Source organism: Lentinus tigrinus (genome assembly GCF_003813185.1).
Source record: "Lentinus tigrinus ALCF2SS1-7 unplaced genomic scaffold L226scaffold_38, whole genome shotgun sequence".
NCBI lineage: Eukaryota > Fungi > Basidiomycota > Agaricomycetes > Polyporales > Polyporaceae > Lentinus > Lentinus tigrinus.
The window spans coordinates 146,922-165,578 of record NW_027137947.1 but is presented as its reverse complement, the minus strand read 5'-3'; the positions used below and the strand labels follow the sequence as shown (position 1 = coordinate 165,578).

Genomic DNA, 18,657 nt, shown 5'->3' with positions numbered 1-18,657 from the left:
GGCCAGATGTGCGCCCGCTGTCCCGAAGTCTTGTATCGCCGGAGAATCAATCAAATCCCTCTCATCCTCTCACGCGCCCTTCGCTCTTGATATCCCCTTGAAGTCTTGTCCGGTCGGGCGGAACACGTCGGCCTCCTGGGCGGAACAATATCTGAGTAGGGAATAGTATAGTTGTTCGTAACTCGTCACCTACGTACAACATGGGATGCACGAATGTACAGTATAGATATGTGCGCATGCAAAGGCTCTACTACGGACATTGGAGAACATGAGAACATGAGAAAAACTGTAACAACAAGGACGGATGCGATGGGAGGGGACGGCGTCGAAGCAAACAAGATCATGATGCATGATGCGGGAGGACAACAACAAGAACACTTGTGTACACCGGAGGGGGGTGCTGAAGGAGAATGTTACAGCCGCCGCGCCAGCGCGGTCATCGTACATATACGGCAGCGCTCACCCATTGCCTCCTTTTCAATCCGCCTCCACGAGCTCGAGGTAGCTCTCCGGGACGAGCGCGTGTCCCCCGCCCTCCTTCTCGACCACGGCCCAGCCGACACCTCCGCCTCTTCCGACCACATGTACGACCTGCTCCTCCTCCAGTGCCATCTCCGCTGTGCCTTCGGGTTCGAACGCATACAGCGCACGGTAGAGACCCGGGACGAGAGTCTCGTCGTCCCCGTCCTGCTGCGCGTCCTCGTACTCGTCGTAGTCCTCGTCATCCAGCGGGTCGCCGTTCTCGTCCGTAGGCGACGACGCTGCGAAATTGCGCTCAAGGTCGGTCTGCGACGGCCCTCCGGCGCCCTGCTGCCCTTGTCCCGGGCCCCAGCTAAAGTGCGTGCTGAGCGTGTTCCATCGGTACGATCCCCACCCGCCCGCGCCGCCCTCTTCCTCTGTCTCCTCCGCCTGCGCGGACCCTGCAGACGAGACGGACGCGGCGGAGAACGTCGACCAGCGTCGTCTTGGTCGGTTCGCTCTCGGAACGTCTGGGCCCTTGCCTATGTGCCGATCGTCGGACGCGGGGAACGCAAAGTCGCGGATTCTGAACAGGAGCGATCGGCGTTTGGACTGGGGAGACACGGTCGTGGTGGAAGAGGAGGAGGCTTCCGGCTCGTGTGAGGAGGCCTGGAGGAAGGATGCTCTGGACTGGCGGCGCGAACGTGCGGTGGAGGAATGGCGCGAGAGAGCGGCGGAGGTGCGACGGGAAAGAGCTGGGCTTGGAGGTGCGGGACGAGAAGAGGTGAGTGAATCACGGTTCGAGGGGCCCAGAGAGTCGCGATTTGAGCTTGTGAGAGCGGCTGCGGCCGCGTTGAGGGATACGGGGGCATCCGAGTTTGGCGGTGGGTCTGGTACGGTTATCTGGGTGGTGGGAGTCTTGACCGAGAAGACAGAGCCTGGCGTGGGGGTCGTTGGGGTCGCAGCGGTGGTGGTTACGGACAGGGAAGGCGTGGCAGGAATGGCTGTGGGCGTGACGGCTCCGTCGGCGTGTGGCATGACTGGCTTGCCGTTGGCGTCGCGGTCGCGGTCGCGTGCAGGGAGGGCGTTGCTGTTCAGACTGCGCGAGGACGATGAGCGCGATGCAAACTCGTGTGCACCGAGGCGCGGCGGGGGGTAGAACGGCGAGCCTGGCGAGGGGAAAGGAGACGTAGACGCTCTCTCGACCGGAAGCGTCAGGCGCAATTCTGGAAGCAAGGCGGTTGGGACAATAAAATAAGCTTAATGCTCGACCCAAACGCTCGGGCTCGCAGCGCACGCACCCGCACTGTCTTGCGCAACGACTGACATCTCGGCGGCGGTCTTCTGCCTCGCTCGGGGGAGATTGCTCGGTGTGGGCGGGTGTTCGTCGTCGAGGTTCGCGATGAGGAGGGATTTCGCCACATACCAAGCCTTCTCGAAAACCACGTATATCCAGTTCAAACTCCGAAGGGGCCTTTGCTATGGCAATGTCAACTCAGAATCCCCATTTCGGTGAGAAGTGCCCGGATAAGTACCTTGTACTCCGAAATCGCCCACATAATGTTGCCCATCGTCCGCGACCTCGTCCTCGACGTCGCGACGAACGCTCTTCTGTCTGGTCAACACTTGTGCCCCATGGCCGCGTAGACCTTGAATAGCCGGCGAGTTGAGGCAAGGGCGTGGATACAGCGTGAAGACATGACGCAACGTGATCGCATGGGCATGCGACTCTGTCGAGGCTTCGCCGCTCGGTACGTCGTCCGCATGTCTACCATCGTGTCCAACAGCTCAGCGGATCTTCGTCCTTAGGAAGGTCATGGCACCGGAAGTCAACAGAGCTCACCGAACTTCGGACATGCACACGGTATGTTGCGAGAGTATTCCATATGCCTCAAGCCAAGATGGACGGAAGATGCAAGCCTCCTCAGCCATGACGGCGCATTCAAATGTCAGCATCAACCAGAGCTGCTGCTGCTCACCGTAGGTCCGGCATATTGACGGCTTACTGAAAGAAGACTATTGCCTGTAGGAACGGAGTCGTCATCCTAGGCCTCACTGCCATGCCAACAAGGGCCGTGGCATATGCAAGGCTAGACAACGCGTGCGGTTGACATGACACTGAATGTGACGGTTGGGCAATGCCACCGATACCAGTTCACCTTGGACAAGTGCCGGTACGTACCACGATTGCAGAGACTGCTGCGCTCGTGTGGACTCATGCGGTCAGGAACTTCTACGGGAGCCCATCTTGACAGATTATTGCATCATTTTCGAGGCCTAATGTACCTGTACGACCGCATACATGGCATTGAGTAATGAACAAGCTCACATGCTTTTCTTCAAAACAAGTTCTAGCTATTCTATCTCACTCGGTGCGGCCGTGATGCATGTACTTCACAGTGGTGGGCGAGTGTTCTGAGCCTATGATGCCGACATTCAAGCCCTGTGTGCGCCTTCTCCGGCGCATCCATCGCAATTCCTGGTCTGTTGCCCAGTATCCCCATTAGCTGGGCGCATCCACAACAGCGAATGCGCTCTCATTCACAGTGAGGAATGAGTTGATTCCGCGATATGCGCTACTCATTGCAGAAACTCGAACTCGCCGCGGTACCTTGGCCGGAACGACCCTAGTGGTGTGTGGTTCAGAACTGCCCGGCAGAAGCGTGCCATCGTAGACTTCGACATCCCATGCGCTTTCGGCGCCGGGCTGTTAATGTGATCACATAGGTGGTCGAACACTTTCAGCTCCAGAAAGTGTATCCCGCGACAAGTTGGAGCTGATCTCTAACTCGTCTCTCCAGTCCGCTCGCAGTTGTTCTGTAACAAGATGCTTCGCATGGGCTAGCGAGCGCCGAGCACTCGTCCCATCCTGGTATACATCCTCGTTCCGTGTAATTCCGTCATGAGAAGGGCACCAATGGAATACGATGCGCCCTCGCACATATCTGGTGAGCCATTCGCGTACGTTGCGGCATGCTGACACTTGACTGTTGTCCGTGCATGAGCATCTTCAGTACCGCCTCGTTGTCCGCCACCACGTGTATGGTCTCAAAACGCTGCTTTGTGGCGAATGCAAGGCACATCCCACCCGCGATGCCCCGTTTGAAAATCAAGCGGCCACCACGGTATGCATGGAGTAGAGACTAGGATCCCTATTATAAACCGGGGAACGACCGGTTTATTCATACCGTCCAGTGGACCGCACCTGCGTGCGTCATTTGTCTCGTCCCTATATGTAACAGTCTCCAGTAACATGTCGTCTAGTTTTTGGCCATCCAGAGTCCAAGAAGTGAGCGACAACAAGGACACGAAGGTTGGGTTGGAGAGGGCTGCCGCCAGAGCCTCCACAAGCGCCCGCGCTCACCCTTAGACGGCCTATTTCAGCAGATCTAAAACTATCTAATCTGGTCCACCGACGTCTAATATCTACTGGTGCTCAAAGCAATGTCGCTACCAGCACAGACATCGCACTGCGCGTACAGTTGCACGAGCTTTCGTCCAACGAGGACAACAGTGACTAAAAACATATGTCGGAGCGTCCGGGAGGTGAGATTAGATGAGATGACGACATCTTTACATCTTATCTGAACGGGGCGCCTTGGCCACTGCGCGCAGGCGGCCCTCTTCGTCCTTCGCACCCTTGTTCTCGCTCTCTCCGGTGCTCCCGAGGGCTCAAAATGCATGGTTATCTTTTTTAAAACAGCTGCATACAGAGTTCAAGCAACGACGTACGCAAGGGCTAACAAACCCAGCTTAGGAATGAACTGGCTGTTTAAAAATCCCCCCCCCCCCGGTTTATTAAACCTGCTGTTTATAACTGGGCGCAGGGACGGCTCGGACGGACTGATGCATCAGTCTGACAGTGCGGCTTGTGGAACAGCGCTCAGTCGCAGAAGATCGTGACTGCCTGGCAATCATCCATGGCTTCGTGCAGCCACGGCATGAGCGACTCAACCATACTGAACAGCGCGTCCGAGTCCTTCTTTGGGTGTTCAAGATACCAGGTTCTGTCTTCAACAACATCCAGCACTCGCATTCCGTCTTGCCTCCACATGTGGCGGCACCGTTTGCTCCCTGCACACGCGTCCGGCGAAGTCCACCGCAACTAGTGACGCATCCGACGGTCCCGTTCCCACTGGACCCGCATAAGCAGTCGGAAGGCCAGCGAAGGCTTGCAAGTGCTACAGGTTCGGCTTCTCGTTCATCTTGCTATTATATCACTGTTGCTTCTGTTCTATGTACACGACTCTGATACGACCACGTGACAGATATATTTCGTTAAGGAACTTCCACTGGAGAACGTCTCTGGATATGCCAAGCCAACTATCACCTCGCGGAGTAACCTTGGTGGGTTATCTGACCGGGATGTCCGAGCACGATACATACGTGCAACTGACGAACTTTCCAGTCTTCAATGGCTCGAACAAGGCCTCCCTACCACCGCGCGCCAGGGATATCTTCACAGGATAACCTGGCGTTCGATGATCCGGTGCATATCAAGCACATATCCTCTCGTTCCGTGGGCTTGGCGGGCGCGCCGCATCATTGAACTGTCCCCGGCATCGACGTTGGATTTGAGCGACACATGGGCAGGCAGAATAGCTCGACATAAGGAGTGCTTCCTCGCTGCTTCTGATCTTCCTCGACAACGGCTCCGATAGCACGTAGCCTACGGGATTGCCAGCAATGGTATGTACGAGTCTTGGTAACGTCATGGGAGCTGCTTCATGGGATTATGATTGATCTAGGTGGCAGGCAGGCCTCCGGCGGTTGTCGAGGGAAGAGCTGTGCCAAGAACATAGCTTACAACATCGTGTCTCTAAACTCTGTGTACGTGCTCCATTCACCTTCTCTCATGTTTCTAGCTGATGTGCAAACCCGCAGGGCCAGGACACATGCGACCCGGGTACGATGAACTCCAAACTCGCCAGTGTAGCAACCTCCCGCGACAATTGTGAGTCTGAGCATTTTGTTTCCGATCGGACAAACTCAACGCTTTGAGATATCGTGACTGATGTCTGACCAGACACGCCCCTCCACAAGAACTCTACTCCACATGATGTCGGCTTCTATCTCTCCACGGAGCAAGGTTCATCCTCTCGTGCTGCTCGACCCGGACCTGTTATACCGCCTTTGTGCTCTGTCTCGACCGCTCGTCGTCCCGCCGGAACACATGAAGTCACCTACGCACGATGATCCTCCGGGCTATCCCGTGGCTCAGCCCATTTTGGCTCCACATGCTGCACACGACTTCTCTGTGCTTGGCTTCAACATGCCCTCTCTTGGCGGCCAAACCACATATTGTACTGTGGGCATATATAGGCCTCTGCTTTATGACAGAGGATCGCAGACTCTCGAGTTGCAGTCTTCGCGCCCTTTGGTCTCTAGCTGAATACCGGTCATGTTCTCGCTCGCCTTCATCACCCTCGCTACCTCCGCCGTGCTCTCGCTCGCCACCCCGGCGAAGCGTGCGCCCGCCCTCGAGGTGTCGGTCACCGGTGCGTCTTTCTTGAGATGATACACCAACGGGCCGCTGACGCACTCACTGTACAGCCCCGACCGAAGTCCACTCGATCGACGACATCAAGGTCACCGCGGCCGTGACGAACACCGGCTCCGAGGACGTCAAGGTGCTCAAGTTCGGCACCGTCCTCGACAACCACTACCCGACCCGCTCCTTCACGGTCAGCAAGGACGGGCTCGTCGCCAACTTCACGGGCATCAAGCTCCAGATCGACCTCGACGCCGTCGACGACACTGCCTATGTCGTCATTCCCGCCGGCGAGACCGTCGTCGTCGAGCACGAGGGTGGGCTCTAATCTCCTGCTTCTTGAACTTTGATTCTTGAACGTCCGCTGACGGCGATTGTGCGCAGTGGCGCCTCTGTACAACTTCGAGGAGCTCGGCACGGGTGCGTTTGAGTTCGAACCCGTGACCGACTTCCAGGTAGTCGAGGCCGACGCGAAGCCCCACGCGTACAAGGTCAGCGCGAGCAAGGTTAAGGTCAACGTCAAGAGCGATGTTGCCAAGCGCGAGATTAAGGCGGCCCACGAGAAGCGCGCCCGGGTCACCTGCTCCAACAGCAGCCAGAACAGCTTCATCTCCTCCAGGTGCGCCGATGTGCTCAGAGTTGGTAGCTTGTTCTGTCACTGATATTGGTGGACGCTGTCCCAGCTACTCTGAGGGCAAGTCTCTTGCTTCGATCGCGGCCAACTACGTCTCCAGTAACGGTGCGAACAGTCTGTTCAGGTCCTACTTTGGTTCTGCCTCGGTACGTAGCCTCGGCCGCTTATGCTTCATGATTTCTGCTGACTCCAGTTCTGCAGACCAGCACTGTCCGCAGTGTGCTCTCCGTGAGTATCAACTGTGTGATTCATCTTTGTACCATCCGCTCACCCGTACCTCTAGGCGGTCGCCAGCGAGAACTCGAGCAGCCGCACGCTCTCCTGCACTGACACCTACGGCTACTGCGACCCGGGTGTCATCGCCTACACCCTGATCTCGACCACGAACATCTAGTAAGTATGTTCCCTTTCTACCCCCAACCTCCCACATCCCATCCGTGATTCTGACTCGCCGCGGAACAGCTTCTGCTCGATCTTCTTCAACGAGGTCGCCTCTTCCCGCCTCTGCAGCGGCACGACCGTCGCGTCCCGCAACATCCGCGGCGGTACCGTCCTCCACGAGCTCACTCATGCTGTCGCTGGCACAACTGACGTTGGCTACGGCTGCTCGTACGATATGAGCCTTGGCTCGTCGAGCCCCAGCCAGGCGGTCCGCAACGCTGACAACTACAACGTGCGTCCATCTCGTCTTCATGTTCTTTTGATGCTTGTGTCGTATTGATATGCGCTTTCGGACAGTGCTTCGCTACCCAGGTGTACCAAAACACCCAGTGCTAAGATGTGGGTCTAGTATACGGTCGGTAAAAACCACCTCTAACGGTATTTTCGGCATCGGCTCTGTGCTGCTGGATGGAAATCGGCGAATCTGGTCTTCACTGTCTTTGTACTTCTGGATTGTGCAGATTGTCAGATGCACGCAATGCATGATGAGACATTGTAACATTCTACACCAGCAACAATTCTACAACTACAGGGGTGAACCCATGCACTATTCGTCTTCTGCTGATTCTATTGTGCACTAAGCAGTCCGCACTCTAAGCGGCACCCATGAAGAGTCTAACTGAAGTACGCGGGGAGGATGTATCTGAGCTTCTGCCTGTCCTCCTCCTTCTGTTCTACGGCGCGCGGCATAATGGAGAACTTCATCGAGCCCGCCTCCTCGGTGAGGATATCGCCCTCTGCAGCGGCGTCATGGAGTTCCTCGAGCACAGTGGCTGCGACGTGCCTGGAGAGAGTCGCGTTGGCGTGCAAAGTCTTGAACACCTCAGCGGCAGTCACAGACGACTCGTTCTCGCGCCAAGAATCGTAATCAGTGACCGTCGCAATCAGAGCATATCTGCGGTGCGACATAAGACGATCAGCGTCAGACGTTTACGAATCGAAGGAAAGGAGCCTACCCAAGCTCAGCCTCCCGAGCGAGCTTCGCCTCGGGCAGGACGCTCATGTTGATGATGTCGCCACCCCACTGCCGGTACATCTTGCTCTCCGCACGCGTAGAGAACTGCGGGCCCTCCATGCACACGATAGTCTTGCCCGTGTGCAGCTTCGGCTTCAACCCACGCGAAGCGTAGTCCTCGCTGTCGGCGGCCGCCTCCACGACCTTGCGCACGCGCGCCTCGAGCCAGTGGACGAGCTTGTTCGCGAACGGATCGCCGAACATCGCATGTGCGACGACGCTGGTGTCCTCAAAGAAGCTGGCGGGGCGCACGCCCTTGGTGCGATCAATGATCTGGTCGGGGAGGACGAAGTCGCCCGGGGCGAGCTCTTCGCGGAGGGAGCCGACGGCGGAGAAGGCGAGGATTGCGCGGACTCCGAGAGATTTGAGAGCCGCGATGTTGGCGCGCGAGGGCACTGAGGAGGGCGGGATGGTGTGGCCGGCACCGTGACGGGCGAGGAATGCGATCTGCGTGCCGTTTGGCAGGGCACAGATGGCGATTGGTGAGCTTGGGAAGCCCCATGGCTGCATGAGGATGGTAAGCACTTCTATTTACTAGAGCGCAGAGTGACATATTTCGTACGGTCTCTGGGTTGACGTGCTTTCTGTGAGAAGTCATCAGTAAGCAGCTTTCTCTATGGAGACTGGACGTACAAGAAGGTGAGGTTATCAAGGTGGTACAAGCCACTACCCCCAATAACACCAACAAGAACTACAGAGACAGGTGAATTAGCGAATCGATCGGTCAATTGGTGGTTAAGCGCAGGAACACAAGCGGTATGCGCATTAGCGGACCGATGTAGGACGACGATTCCACTTACCCGGACTGTTCTCACCGCCTTCTGTAGCCATATTGCCGAGGTGAGTGCTTCTACGGTATCTTGGGGGGCGATGGTGTTTAGTAGAGAGAAACCTGCAGCTCCTGGATCCGTTGAACACAGCACGACAACCCGAGGATCGATGAGGCGATATCAAAGTTAGTAAGAGCATAAGCGCCCTGAAAACTGCACCGCTCCGCCCAGCGCCTCCCCTGTCTGTTCTCTGACCAGCACGTTCGTAGATTACTTGCGAGTTCGATGAGTGTTGGAGGTTGGTGGGTGCCACATCTTCAAATAGAGCGTCTTTACACTGCTCATTCAGCCGTCTGACAGCCGGGAACCGCTTGATCGGTCGTGTACGGAACATACTTCTTGGTGTTAGCGCCTCCAGTTAGTCTGAGTCACCAGAATCGATCGCAGTCTTCAGTGCTACACGTTCAGAGGACCAAATCCAATACGCAGACTCATGGAGAGGCGCGGCGCACACGAGGAAGCTGCCGGGACCGCGCACGACCATGATCACGGGATGCCTTCCAGCGCGCTACTGACGACTTGTCAACCTAGCCGACGCGTACTCGCTCCCAACTTGCCTTGAGCCCAGCTGGATAACTGGAACGAGATATGGCTCTTCCGACCCTGACAGTGAAGCTGGAAGACAATGATCAAACAATACACCACAGACCAGAGTCTTTCCCTCACGTTAAGTCGGTACGTCGCCCAAGTGAGGTGCACCATCACTGCTACTCACTCATGCATTGGCGGGCAGGAGCAGAACCATGGTGACTTGGTATCTTTGCTTGAGAAGCGCGGAGTTACTCCCGATCCTCATGAACAGTCAGCAAAAGCCGAAGACTGGAAGACTGGTATAACGCTAGTGGTTCGTATACATCGTGGAAGATCTGCAATTGGACGATCCTGATCCGAGCCCCCGAAACACTGCAGGATGACACCTACTATAACCAGGAGCCTGAGGATTTAGGACCTGTAGATGCTGGACCGCAAGCAGCCATCTCCAACACGATCATTCGGGAGGGGAAAACCCTAGCAAGGGTTGAGGTCGTGCTGCCACGCTGGAGCGACGTACTGCGTTGTAAGTTGCATCAAGCTAGGTCCCAGCCACGTCACCCGCCGCCTTTGGACGCACCGAACACGGCCGCTGTTAATTTCTCCGATGGAGTCGATATCAAAATGGAGCCTTGTGAGGACTCGAAACCTTTATCAGCCGAACTCGAGAGGCATGACGCAGCGCATGTCGCTTGGGCGATTCAGGACATGCGACATGTCAGTTCCGCAAGCTGCTGCGTCAATCAGTACCCGTGTGTACTGACTTCTCGCCTCGACAGCCTGACGTCAAGGTGAAGAAGGAACTGCTTCTGAGCGACGAGTACCTCCTCTATACCCTCACGTGGGAAGGAATCAATCACCGGTACCGCATCCCAGTCCCACAAGAGATCGCCGAGTTCCCTCTTCCTCGCGCCTACATTGTTCACCTCTACGGCGGAAACCTACAGTCTATCTTCACAGAGCCACGTAAAGACCTAGTGGAGTGGCATGGCCTGAAAGACTGGGCATTCCTGACGCTCGACTGGAACCCACACGCACCGACGCGCCCAGGGTGTTCGGGTCTCTTCTTCTGTGGTGCTCGACAGAACACCGACGACATGCCGGATCCCATGCGCACGTTTGTGAGGATTCAGCCAGGGAAGTGGGTGTACATGGGTCAATACAGGTTCCGCCCTGGGAAGTCGCTTACAGCGGAGCATTGGAAGCAGCAATCAGCACTCGTAAGTCCCTACTGCACCCCTTGCAGCGGCGATATAATACCGATTTCTAGGTTCGTCGTACTTGGACGAGGGCGTACATGGTGAAAGGTTACGGCATGAGAACCAGGATCTGGTTGCGCAGGCAGAAAGGCTCGGATTACAAACTCACTGAAGCCGACTACGCCGGGCTCGAGTCCAAGCAGAATGAGATTAAAGCCACTGTCACGGAGGAGGACATCAACGCCGCATTCGATCGGGGTGAAGAAGTGAGTTCTGTTCCATATGCTCGGATTGCTCGTGGATGGTAGTGACTTACCGTTTTCTAGGAAATGGGCGTATACACTATGACCTGCGTCGGCTATGACGAGGAATTTATACGCCTCCTCGTACGCAACTTGCACAGATGGGATCCTCCTGCACCCAAGACGAAACAGGATGCGTCAGGAGCAGAGAAGAGGCAGTCTCGGAAGGGCATGGGCTCAAAGAGGAAGCCAATATCAGTCGAATCGGAGACAGAAGAGTCAGACAAGAGTGCGGACGAGCCGTGGATAGGGGAGGAAGAAGACGAGGACGTCAAAGTTCCCGTCTCTGTTCCGACTCAAGAGCCCGAGAGACGATCTGCGAGGAAGAGGGTGAAACGGGTACGAACTTCGTAGTTTGGTTAGCTCTCCGAGTTCTTGCGTACACTGTAAGGTTCTACTATTTGCGCTTTAGGTTAGGTGCAGACCCGACGTTCCCAGGCATTCGGCTGCGTTGACAGCCGAGAACGTGGTTCGTCCAGCCGCGTGGACCGTGTTGCTTTAAGCTTCTCTTTGCACCCCTGCTACGACTGGGACTCAGAACAACGTACAATAACTATTACTGCTTTGTGTCTCGAGATTGCAACCGGAGACCCGAAATGGTGAATGACGTTGAGGAATCGAAGCCAGACGTGGCACCCGGCAGAGAGAACGTATGCACCCCACTACTTCAATGCCTGCATGCGCGTTGATATCGCCAATTGACACCCACAGAAAAGGGACACAGTGGGCATGAATGGGGGCCCCTCTCGGAAACGCCGGCGAAAGGATGCAAACATCTTCCAAGTCAAGTCCGATCCGGACAAGAAACCAGTATGCTATGGTCTTCTTCGACAACCTCATGCTGAGTACATTGTATGCGGCATCCTACTACTATAGAGCAAACAAGAGCTATTGTCGGTACCCTCTGACGATCTTGACAAGCACTGGCACCCATTGGCCGGATCAGTGGCATCGGAGCAGGATGTGACGCCCGAATCCCGTATCAAGGTCTATCAATGACGGTCATAACCGCTTTGCCCATAAACTGATACTGTTATATGCCCAGAACCAAGCAGAAACTAGTACCGCACCTGGTACTCTCACTCGCAGCCCAACGAAACGAAGGCCAACTCGATTTGAGATTGTTCTACCATCTTTGCGGGATGTTCGCCATCGTCAAGCCGAGGCCGCAGCGGCGGCTCAGGCTGCACTTCAGGATGACCAAGTCCAAGTCGATTCCGGCATTGACACACACCGCTCTGTCACTGTTAAACCGGAACCCATTGAGGACGAACGACAACATTTTGCTCTCCCGCAGAGCCTTGACCAGAGGGATCCTCAGATCCTACGCACCGCCATCGAGGATATGAGAAACGTGAGTCCTAAGCTCGTTCAAAGGAGGTATACTCTTCATAGATACACGAATCACCACCGTATCCAGCCCGACGTCAAAATCAAGAAAGAGCTGCTCCTCAGCGACGAGTTCCTCCTCGACGCGCTCACATGGGAGGGCATCAACAGACGCTACCCCATTCCCGTCCCCCAAGAGATCGCAGAGCGCGGCTTCTCCCGCCCCTACATCTCCCACCTCTACGGGGGCAATCTCCGCGCGACGTACCCGTCCCCGTCCCCAGACATGCTCGAGTGGCACGGGCTGGACGACTGGGCCTTCCTGAACCTCAACTACTGCCCGCACGCGCCCACGCGCCCGGGCTACTCGGGCCTGCACTTCAGCTCGTACCGCGCGCGGGATACGTGGGAGAAGCTCGCGACGCCGCTGCGGACGTTCGTCAAGCTCGCGTCGTCCCGGTGGGTGTACATGGGCCAGTACCAGTTCGCCCCGGGGAAGTCCCTCACGACGACTGCGTGGATGGAGCAGAGGCCCGAAGTACGTTCGCTTGCACCCAGTTCAGCAGTGTTGCGTGTACTGAGTAGCAGGACACAGGTCCGGAAAACATGGGCGACTGGCCTGCTCAACAAGCAGTGGGGGAGGAACGTCCTGCTCCGGGTGTGGTTCAGGAAGATAAGGGGTGCAGACTACGAGCCGACAAAGGAAGACATGGCCGACGCAACTGTGAACATCAAGGACATCAGGAAGGCCATGACGGAGCAAGAAATCATCGACGCTTATACCCGTGGAGAGGAGGTGCGCGCAGTCTCCTTTCCGGCCGAGATGCGAACGACGAATTGACGTATCTGTTCTCACAGGAGATCGGCACCTACACGATGACCTGCGTGGGCTATGATGAGCAGTTCGTTCGCGTTCTCGGTGCGAACGCGCATCGCTTCGTGGCCACAACGCCGAGGACTCGGAAGGGGCAGAGTGGCAAGAAGACAAAGGGAGCACGCAGAGATGAGCGAGCGGAGGACCCGGAGGAAGACGGCATGTCAGGGGACGAGCACGAGAGCGCTCCAAAAGATGTTGTCACCACGGAGAGGCGGTCGACACGCCAGAGAGTCAAGCGTGTGCGCACTTCGTAACACTTTGATCTGTATGTTCAAGTAGGATGGCTACCACAGCCTTCGTCCCAAAAATGAATGTGATTGCATATAAGCAACATCGCATACAGGGTGGGAGCCACAAGCCATGACTTCGCATCACAGCCTGTGCAGCTCACGGCTTCCACGAAGGTCTCCTCTCCCCCTCCTTCTCGCCGACCGGCGTCATCCAGTTCGACCACAGTCGCAGCTGTTCCCCAGGAGGCGTTCCCGCAAGGACTGGCGATCGCTTCGAGCTCCTGCGGCCATCCTGACGCGCTGACACTCCAGCAACAGCTCTCACGCTAGGCTGCGAGCAGCCAAATGTCATCGAATTGCGCTCCGCTTTCGGGTTGAATTGGCGGTGAGCATGTCTCTTCTCCAGATGCACGGGGAGACGACCGATGACGCGGCGCGGAGGAGCAGCAGGAGTGCTAGGACGAGATAGAAGAGCGGTAGCCCGAACCGGGGTGGATGTCTTGGCGGCGGTAAACCCAAAGTCTTCATCGCGGTCCTGCGAGGCGGCGGACAAGCGGACGACCTTTGCTGTCTTGCGCGCGAGCGAAGATTCAGGAGCGTCGATAGGAGGGACGCGGAGACCGCGGCGCTTGGCGGCTCGCGCGCGCGCCTCGTCGCTCGGGGACGCAGGAGACATGCAGCTGTAGTGATCGTCGGTGAGATTCCCCAGCCCATCGAATTGAGTCCCGTCGTCCTTGAGCAGGTTCGAGAAACCGAGACCGAGGAGACGAGGAGCTGAGGGGCAGACAGGACTGAAGCTAGACGTGTCGCGGTCCCGACGAAGACAGAGCGGCGAAGACGGGGAAGACCTGTGCAAGCCGGTTGGATTGTCCAGGGCGAGGCTCGAATTATCCGTGTCCGAAGGATGGTTGGCCGCGAGAAGCGACGATGAAGTACCGCTGGAAGAAGAGAATGGGGAAGTAGGAAGGCGGCTGACACTGTGGGGAGCTTCGCTGGTGCCGCCATAGAACAATACACGCTTGAGTTGGGCGAGCGACCCCAGGCTCGAGACATCAGATTCCTCAGACCGACTACAGTCGAAAAGGGCGACGGCCGTGGTACGAGACACTTGCGCATGCGGTATCTTGCGAATGATTCGTGGAGGGAGCAAGGGGGACGGCTTCCTGTTCGCGATGTCAGAAGAGACATCCTCCAGAACGACGGTCTTCAAGCGCTCCACGAGCTCGTTGAGGATGGGAAGGGGAGGCGGATGCGTCTTGGTCGAGGGTAATTGGCGTCCAAAGCGGGGACTGGCTTCGGGCATAACCTTGACGAGTAGATAATCACCCAACGTTCCGGTAGTGGGATCGAACAGCTTGAGGGTAGCCGTGCCGGGAGCGATGCAGGCGAAGACCAAGCGGGAGAGCGTTCGGACGAGGTCCTCTGAGAGGTGCGTAGACGACATCCTTAATCGAGAATTGTTGTCGGTTCGGATGTGGAGGAGATAGAGCAGGTAGATGGATAGTTGAGGTCAAGAGGATGAGGATGGAAAGTAGTTTGTAGGAGCGTCGCTGACGAGGCTGACCCGCCGTGTTCAGAAGATGTCAGCCACGTACCATGTTCTAGTAATCAACTGCTGCGACCATCCTCATCACTATCGACGTCGCCCTGCTGACTCGGAATGAGCAAGGCAGTGAATAAAAGACCTCGGGAATACGTACCGGGGAGCACGCGATGGCGGATTACCGGATGACATAACTTTGTGCGCGTTCTATAGCTGAAGTCGCTTCAGCACAACATTAATTCAATGAGGTCCTCGACGGAAAGCAGCATGGTTGTAGAGTTGTCTTGAGCCGCTCGTAGTTATTCGACCAAAAGGTCGTATTGCACGTTTGCGAGTAAGAGTTTGGTAAGAGGCTGGATGACGCGTTAGTCGGAAGCTTTGATTCGGGTCTGCATACCTCAGCTTTTAATCACATATGTCACAGTAACGCCCATGATCCTAACCACCCTGCCTTGTGTTGTCGTTCTGAAAAAAAAAATCTATCAGTGGGGGACGAGTCAGAAGAGGAGGAAGTACCGTATCGTACCTACATTGAGTGATAGCCACATGTATTCAGAGACCGATGATCCTCCGATTGATGGCCGCAGCTCTGGTTTGAGACGCCGATTCGAATTGAACTAGTCGGACATATTCGGTGTATCAAAGACATGTGGCTGAAGGCTCTTCCTGCATCCCCTCATCCTCCAAACGCAACTCTACCCCACGCTGCTAGGATTTATTGAACGACGACGCAAGGCAGACTGACGGTTTAGAGTCTGAATAACACCGTTCGTTCTTACCACCAGTACTGCGCGCGCCAGCACCCCTTTTCCCTCACCACCGCAGACAAATGACGGAAGCTGGACTCTTAATCTCTCCGTCAGCTCGCTTTGCGACGTGTCAAGACCTCGTCGAGCAAACCTTCGGGCACTATGATCCAGTTCGAGTCCGCGGAGACAGCGGCACGCTCGCCAAGTGCGCCCGTGTCTCCCGTATGTTCTTCAAACCCGCGGCCAAGCTGCTATGGGAAGACTTAGACAGTTGGCATGTTATATTGAACGTACTGTGGAAGTCATACAAGATAGAGTACGGTGAGGTGAGTACTTCACCACATTTCTCCCCAGGTCGTTGCGTCGGAGGTTATACTAATGTCATTTACGCAGATCGAATGGATTGCCCCTATCGACGACAAGCAATGGGCACGCCTTGAGCTCTATGGGCCGTTTGTCAAGAATATCGACATGCTCAGAGAAGACGATACCGAGGGGCTTGGCGGAGCGGCCTTCTGGGCTGTCGTCATGCGCGCGAGGGGACAGCCTATCTTCCCGCAACTCTCGCGAGTCAAACGCGTCGACCTGAGGCACATGCGGACCTACGAGCCCATCTTCCTCCTCTCTGCGGCGCTGCGCGAGGTGCGGTTCACCTTGCCGGTGCGCGATCCCAATGAACCGGATTTCTACCCATGCAAGGATTGCCGCGACCTGACCGTGCACCAGTTTGACGAGACCATCGGTCCGTTCTTGCAGCTCCTGCATGTGCAATCTCCCAACCTCGTTTCGCTCTCCATCAACTTCGATGGCCATTCATATCCGAGTCCGTCTGAGTCGAAGGTTCAAGACATGAAGCGTCTCCGTCTGTTCAGTGCCCTGCAAAACTTGCACGTCGAGATGAGCGGGAGGAGCCTAATCGCGCTGCTCAACATCTGCACCGGCCTCCAGCACCTCGTTTCGCTGAGCCTGTACCTGAATGACGACTACAACATGACGCTGCCAAAGAGGAAGGTCAACAGTCCGGAGCTGCCCCCGTTAAGCACCCTCACCGAGTTCAAGTTCCGCGGTCACCCGGGTTATGCTACGGCAGCTCTTGAGTTCGCAAAGACGTCCGCGTTGCGGACACTCCTCCTTATCGGGCCCATGAACCAAGAAGGCTGGAATAAGTGCCTGGACACGCTTTCGGAGCACTTCTCCGACACCATCACTACTCTGTGCATGACTCTGCACGGCGGTGAAAGCGTCCGCTTTGCCGACATCGGGGCCCGGCTCCACGCGCTCCCGAACTTGAAGCACTGCTTCCTCGAATTTTGCGAGGATCTGAAGCCAGAGGGTGAACCATCGCCGGTGCTGCTCACGGACGACGACCTGGTCAAGGCGGCCCGTGCGTGGCCACGCTTGCGCAAATTCGTCCTATCATGTGCACTGGACGAGCAGGCGGAGGCTCCGAGTGCAGAGAGTCTGGGGGCGTTCACGGAGCACTGCCCAGAGTTGAAGACGCTCGTGGTACCCTCGATAGACGCCTCTCAGCTCCCTGCAGGGCTGGATGAGGATGTCGGACGCGGCGAGCTGCCCGAGTTAACTGGGGACTGGGAGTCGGAGGGCTTCGCATTTTTGGGGTACGTGTTTATATGTATGCCGTTGAGGTGGAACTGCGCTGACCCGGTTACCACTCCCTGCAGTTCTTCGCAGGAGGCGAGGGAATGTTATGACGTAGATATACTAGTGCATAACTCCAAGTAGCCCAAACGCAGTAGCGGTGAAGACAGAGAATCAAATGCACGTGGACAGTATAGCAATGGCAGCCGGTTACTACCTGAGGAGCACTGCACCTGGCGCAGGGCTCAATCTCCAAGTCACTCACTATGTGTCGGCCGCGGGTGGTTCATATCCGGTATCGAAGAGCATGAAGTGGAAGTCGACACAACGGGGCCGTGCTCTCAGTCGGGGAGCCTATTCACTGTGTGACGTTTTGGAAGTAAGTTTTTTCAAGCACTGATGTTTTCGGGATCAATGCTCGCGTAGGCACGATGATATGGGTGACGGGGGGAGGATGCAAAGTGTGCCGCGTGCTACGCGTCTCCGAAGCGCCCGGTGCCACAAACGCGTCGGGCTTCCATATTTGGGGGCGCGTGGGTATCCTGACACCAACTCACAGCCTTCTCAGATGGGCTTCCTCGGCCTCGCTGCATTTCAACTCCGTCCTCTCCATCATGTACTAAGTCCTGAGCGCCTTAAATTGCAGCCACCACGGCCATCTGAACGACGACGACGACCCGAACGACGACGCGGACGACGACGCGGACGACGAAACGCGACGTCCGACTTCGCGCCCGAAGCGTTTAGAAGGATCTGCATCCCCGTAGCATCCCAGTCGCTTCCCAGCCATGTCAACGCCTGAGGGCCGACCTCCCCTGGAACACTCAAGCTCGATTCCTTTTCCGTCGGAGAGTAGTGAACAACAGCTGAGAGGTGAGTATATGCGCCGTTCCAGCGTTCCTCGCCTTCATCTTCGCTCCCCGTAGAGTCCGCGTCCTCGTCCTCCAACCTGACGAGCTCGGACAAGCTTTCTGCGCTCCCGACACAGACGTCTCCCGTCCTGGAGCGTTTGAGGTCGCCAGGCCGTAATGTCAGACGCAACCCCGAAGCCTCCGGCTCCTTGACGTCCATCGATTCCGCCACGGGCAGTCTTAGGGCACTGCAATCGCTCCCCGGGACGACGCGCCAAAGCGAATCTGATTCGTCGATACCGAAGGATACGCCGCGGCAGAGGAATGAAAGCGAGCGCTCGCTTCCTGCGACGCTGCAGAATATCACACAATGTGAGTGACAGTTCTATGACGTTCGACCCTAGTCTCGAAACCAGACGGTTAGGACCTTCTAAAAAGGAAGGAAGATGGCGAGAACGGAGGCAGAGTCGGGTGCTGACCGTCTGGTGAAATTCGTGGTGGCGGGTGGGGTATTGCGAGTCTGTCACGAGCCATCCTCATTTCTCAGGAAAAGCAAAAGTGAGGCTTTGCGGGAGGA

The 18,657-nt window shown here is 56.5% G+C and overlaps 8 protein-coding genes across 8 annotated transcripts; 4 read left to right on the top strand and 4 right to left on the bottom strand.

The window, feature by feature from the left end:
- Positions 1–134: 134 nt before the first annotated feature.
- Positions 135–2,134, bottom strand: L226DRAFT_514629 (uncharacterized protein). Its single transcript, XM_067678420.1, has 3 exons — positions 1,995–2,134; positions 1,761–1,938; positions 135–1,685 (listed from the first exon to the last, which is right to left on the bottom strand). The coding sequence occupies exons 1-3, from the start codon at positions 2,028–2,030 to the stop codon at positions 478–480; spliced, it is 1,422 nt and encodes a 473-aa protein (XP_067530914.1). The 5' UTR covers positions 2,031–2,134; the 3' UTR covers positions 135–477.
- Positions 2,135–5,512: 3,378 nt separating this feature from the next.
- L226DRAFT_230225 (Metalloprotease) lies at positions 5,513–7,426 on the top strand. Its single transcript, XM_067673082.1, has 8 exons — positions 5,513–5,957; positions 6,013–6,267; positions 6,335–6,569; positions 6,634–6,730; positions 6,786–6,812; positions 6,868–6,977; positions 7,047–7,257; positions 7,323–7,426. Exons 1-8 carry the CDS (start codon positions 5,861–5,863, stop codon positions 7,359–7,361), a joined length of 1,071 nt encoding a protein of 356 aa, XP_067530913.1. The 5' UTR covers positions 5,513–5,860; the 3' UTR covers positions 7,362–7,426.
- Positions 7,427–7,640: 214 nt separating this feature from the next.
- L226DRAFT_547794 (Methylthioadenosine phosphorylase) lies at positions 7,641–8,871 on the bottom strand (the record flags this gene model as incomplete). Its single annotated transcript, XM_067682525.1, has 5 exons — positions 7,641–7,920; positions 7,982–8,544; positions 8,603–8,624; positions 8,674–8,731; positions 8,841–8,871. The coding sequence occupies 5 exons, from the start codon at positions 8,869–8,871 to the stop codon at positions 7,641–7,643; spliced, it is 954 nt and encodes a 317-aa protein (XP_067530912.1).
- A 387-nt stretch (positions 8,872–9,258) lies between these two features.
- Positions 9,259–11,409, top strand: L226DRAFT_230248 (uncharacterized protein). Its single transcript, XM_067673083.1, has 6 exons — positions 9,259–9,545; positions 9,604–9,714; positions 9,780–10,118; positions 10,181–10,621; positions 10,672–10,866; positions 10,927–11,409. Exons 1-6 carry the CDS (start codon positions 9,459–9,461, stop codon positions 11,254–11,256), a joined length of 1,503 nt encoding a protein of 500 aa, XP_067530911.1. The 5' UTR covers positions 9,259–9,458; the 3' UTR covers positions 11,257–11,409.
- Position 11,410: 1 nt separating this feature from the next.
- L226DRAFT_230249 (uncharacterized protein) lies at positions 11,411–13,429 on the top strand. Its single transcript, XM_067673084.1, has 7 exons — positions 11,411–11,552; positions 11,614–11,712; positions 11,779–11,889; positions 11,948–12,256; positions 12,323–12,769; positions 12,827–13,027; positions 13,090–13,429. Exons 1-7 carry the CDS (start codon positions 11,499–11,501, stop codon positions 13,360–13,362), a joined length of 1,494 nt encoding a protein of 497 aa, XP_067530910.1. The 5' UTR covers positions 11,411–11,498; the 3' UTR covers positions 13,363–13,429.
- Positions 13,305–14,794, bottom strand: L226DRAFT_538985 (uncharacterized protein). The gene has a single exon (XM_067681606.1). The coding sequence runs from the start codon at positions 14,780–14,782 to the stop codon at positions 13,496–13,498; it is 1,287 nt and encodes a 428-aa protein (XP_067530909.1). The 5' UTR covers positions 14,783–14,794; the 3' UTR covers positions 13,305–13,495.
- Positions 14,795–15,548: 754 nt separating this feature from the next.
- L226DRAFT_616221 (uncharacterized protein) lies at positions 15,549–17,451 on the top strand. The gene is made up of 3 exons (XM_067686879.1): positions 15,549–15,956; positions 16,024–17,249; positions 17,313–17,451. The coding sequence occupies exons 1-3, from the start codon at positions 15,711–15,713 to the stop codon at positions 17,371–17,373; spliced, it is 1,533 nt and encodes a 510-aa protein (XP_067530908.1). The 5' UTR covers positions 15,549–15,710; the 3' UTR covers positions 17,374–17,451.
- Positions 17,452–17,765: 314 nt separating this feature from the next.
- Positions 17,766–18,463, bottom strand: L226DRAFT_230197 (uncharacterized protein). Its single transcript, XM_067673081.1, has one exon. The coding sequence runs from the start codon at positions 18,298–18,300 to the stop codon at positions 17,842–17,844; it is 459 nt and encodes a 152-aa protein (XP_067530907.1). The 5' UTR covers positions 18,301–18,463; the 3' UTR covers positions 17,766–17,841.
- Between the last annotated feature and the right edge of the window lie 194 nt (positions 18,464–18,657).

Excerpts from the sequence above, each read along its gene's own strand:
- L226DRAFT_514629 (XM_067678420.1), bottom strand. The coding sequence starts at position 2,030 with ATGGGCAACATTATGTGGGCGATTTCGGAGTACAAG. Across the intron at positions 1,939-1,994 it reads GGGCGATTTCGGAGTACAAG|CAAAGGCCCCTTCGGAGTTT; the intron begins GTACTTATCCGG and ends ACATTGCCATAG. Across the intron at positions 1,686-1,760 it reads CGTTGCGCAAGACAGTGCGG|AATTGCGCCTGACGCTTCCG; the intron begins GTGCGTGCGCTG and ends CCTTGCTTCCAG.
- L226DRAFT_230225 (XM_067673082.1), top strand. The coding sequence starts at position 5,861 with ATGTTCTCGCTCGCCTTCATCACCCTCGCTACCTCCGCCGTGCTCTCG. Across the intron at positions 6,813-6,867 it reads CTGTCCGCAGTGTGCTCTCC|GCGGTCGCCAGCGAGAACTC; the intron begins GTGAGTATCAAC and ends CCGTACCTCTAG. Across the intron at positions 6,978-7,046 it reads ATCTCGACCACGAACATCTA|CTTCTGCTCGATCTTCTTCA; the intron begins GTAAGTATGTTC and ends GCCGCGGAACAG.
- L226DRAFT_230248 (XM_067673083.1), top strand. The coding sequence starts at position 9,459 with ATGGCTCTTCCGACCCTGACAGTGAAGCTGGAAGACAATGATCAAACA. Across the intron at positions 9,715-9,779 it reads AGACTGGTATAACGCTAGTG|GATGACACCTACTATAACCA; the intron begins GTTCGTATACAT and ends GAAACACTGCAG. Across the intron at positions 10,867-10,926 it reads CATTCGATCGGGGTGAAGAA|GAAATGGGCGTATACACTAT; the intron begins GTGAGTTCTGTT and ends ACCGTTTTCTAG.
- L226DRAFT_230249 (XM_067673084.1), top strand. The coding sequence starts at position 11,499 with ATGGTGAATGACGTTGAGGAATCGAAGCCAGACGTGGCACCCGGCAGA. Across the intron at positions 11,890-11,947 it reads CGCCCGAATCCCGTATCAAG|AACCAAGCAGAAACTAGTAC; the intron begins GTCTATCAATGA and ends TTATATGCCCAG. Across the intron at positions 12,257-12,322 it reads CCATCGAGGATATGAGAAAC|CCCGACGTCAAAATCAAGAA; the intron begins GTGAGTCCTAAG and ends CACCGTATCCAG.
- L226DRAFT_538985 (XM_067681606.1), bottom strand. The coding sequence starts at position 14,782 with ATGTCGTCTACGCACCTCTCAGAGGACCTCGTCCGAACGCTCTCCCGC.
- L226DRAFT_616221 (XM_067686879.1), top strand. The coding sequence starts at position 15,711 with ATGACGGAAGCTGGACTCTTAATCTCTCCGTCAGCTCGCTTTGCGACG. Across the intron at positions 15,957-16,023 it reads ACAAGATAGAGTACGGTGAG|ATCGAATGGATTGCCCCTAT; the intron begins GTGAGTACTTCA and ends TCATTTACGCAG. Across the intron at positions 17,250-17,312 it reads GAGGGCTTCGCATTTTTGGG|TTCTTCGCAGGAGGCGAGGG; the intron begins GTACGTGTTTAT and ends CACTCCCTGCAG.
- L226DRAFT_230197 (XM_067673081.1), bottom strand. The coding sequence starts at position 18,300 with ATGGACGTCAAGGAGCCGGAGGCTTCGGGGTTGCGTCTGACATTACGG.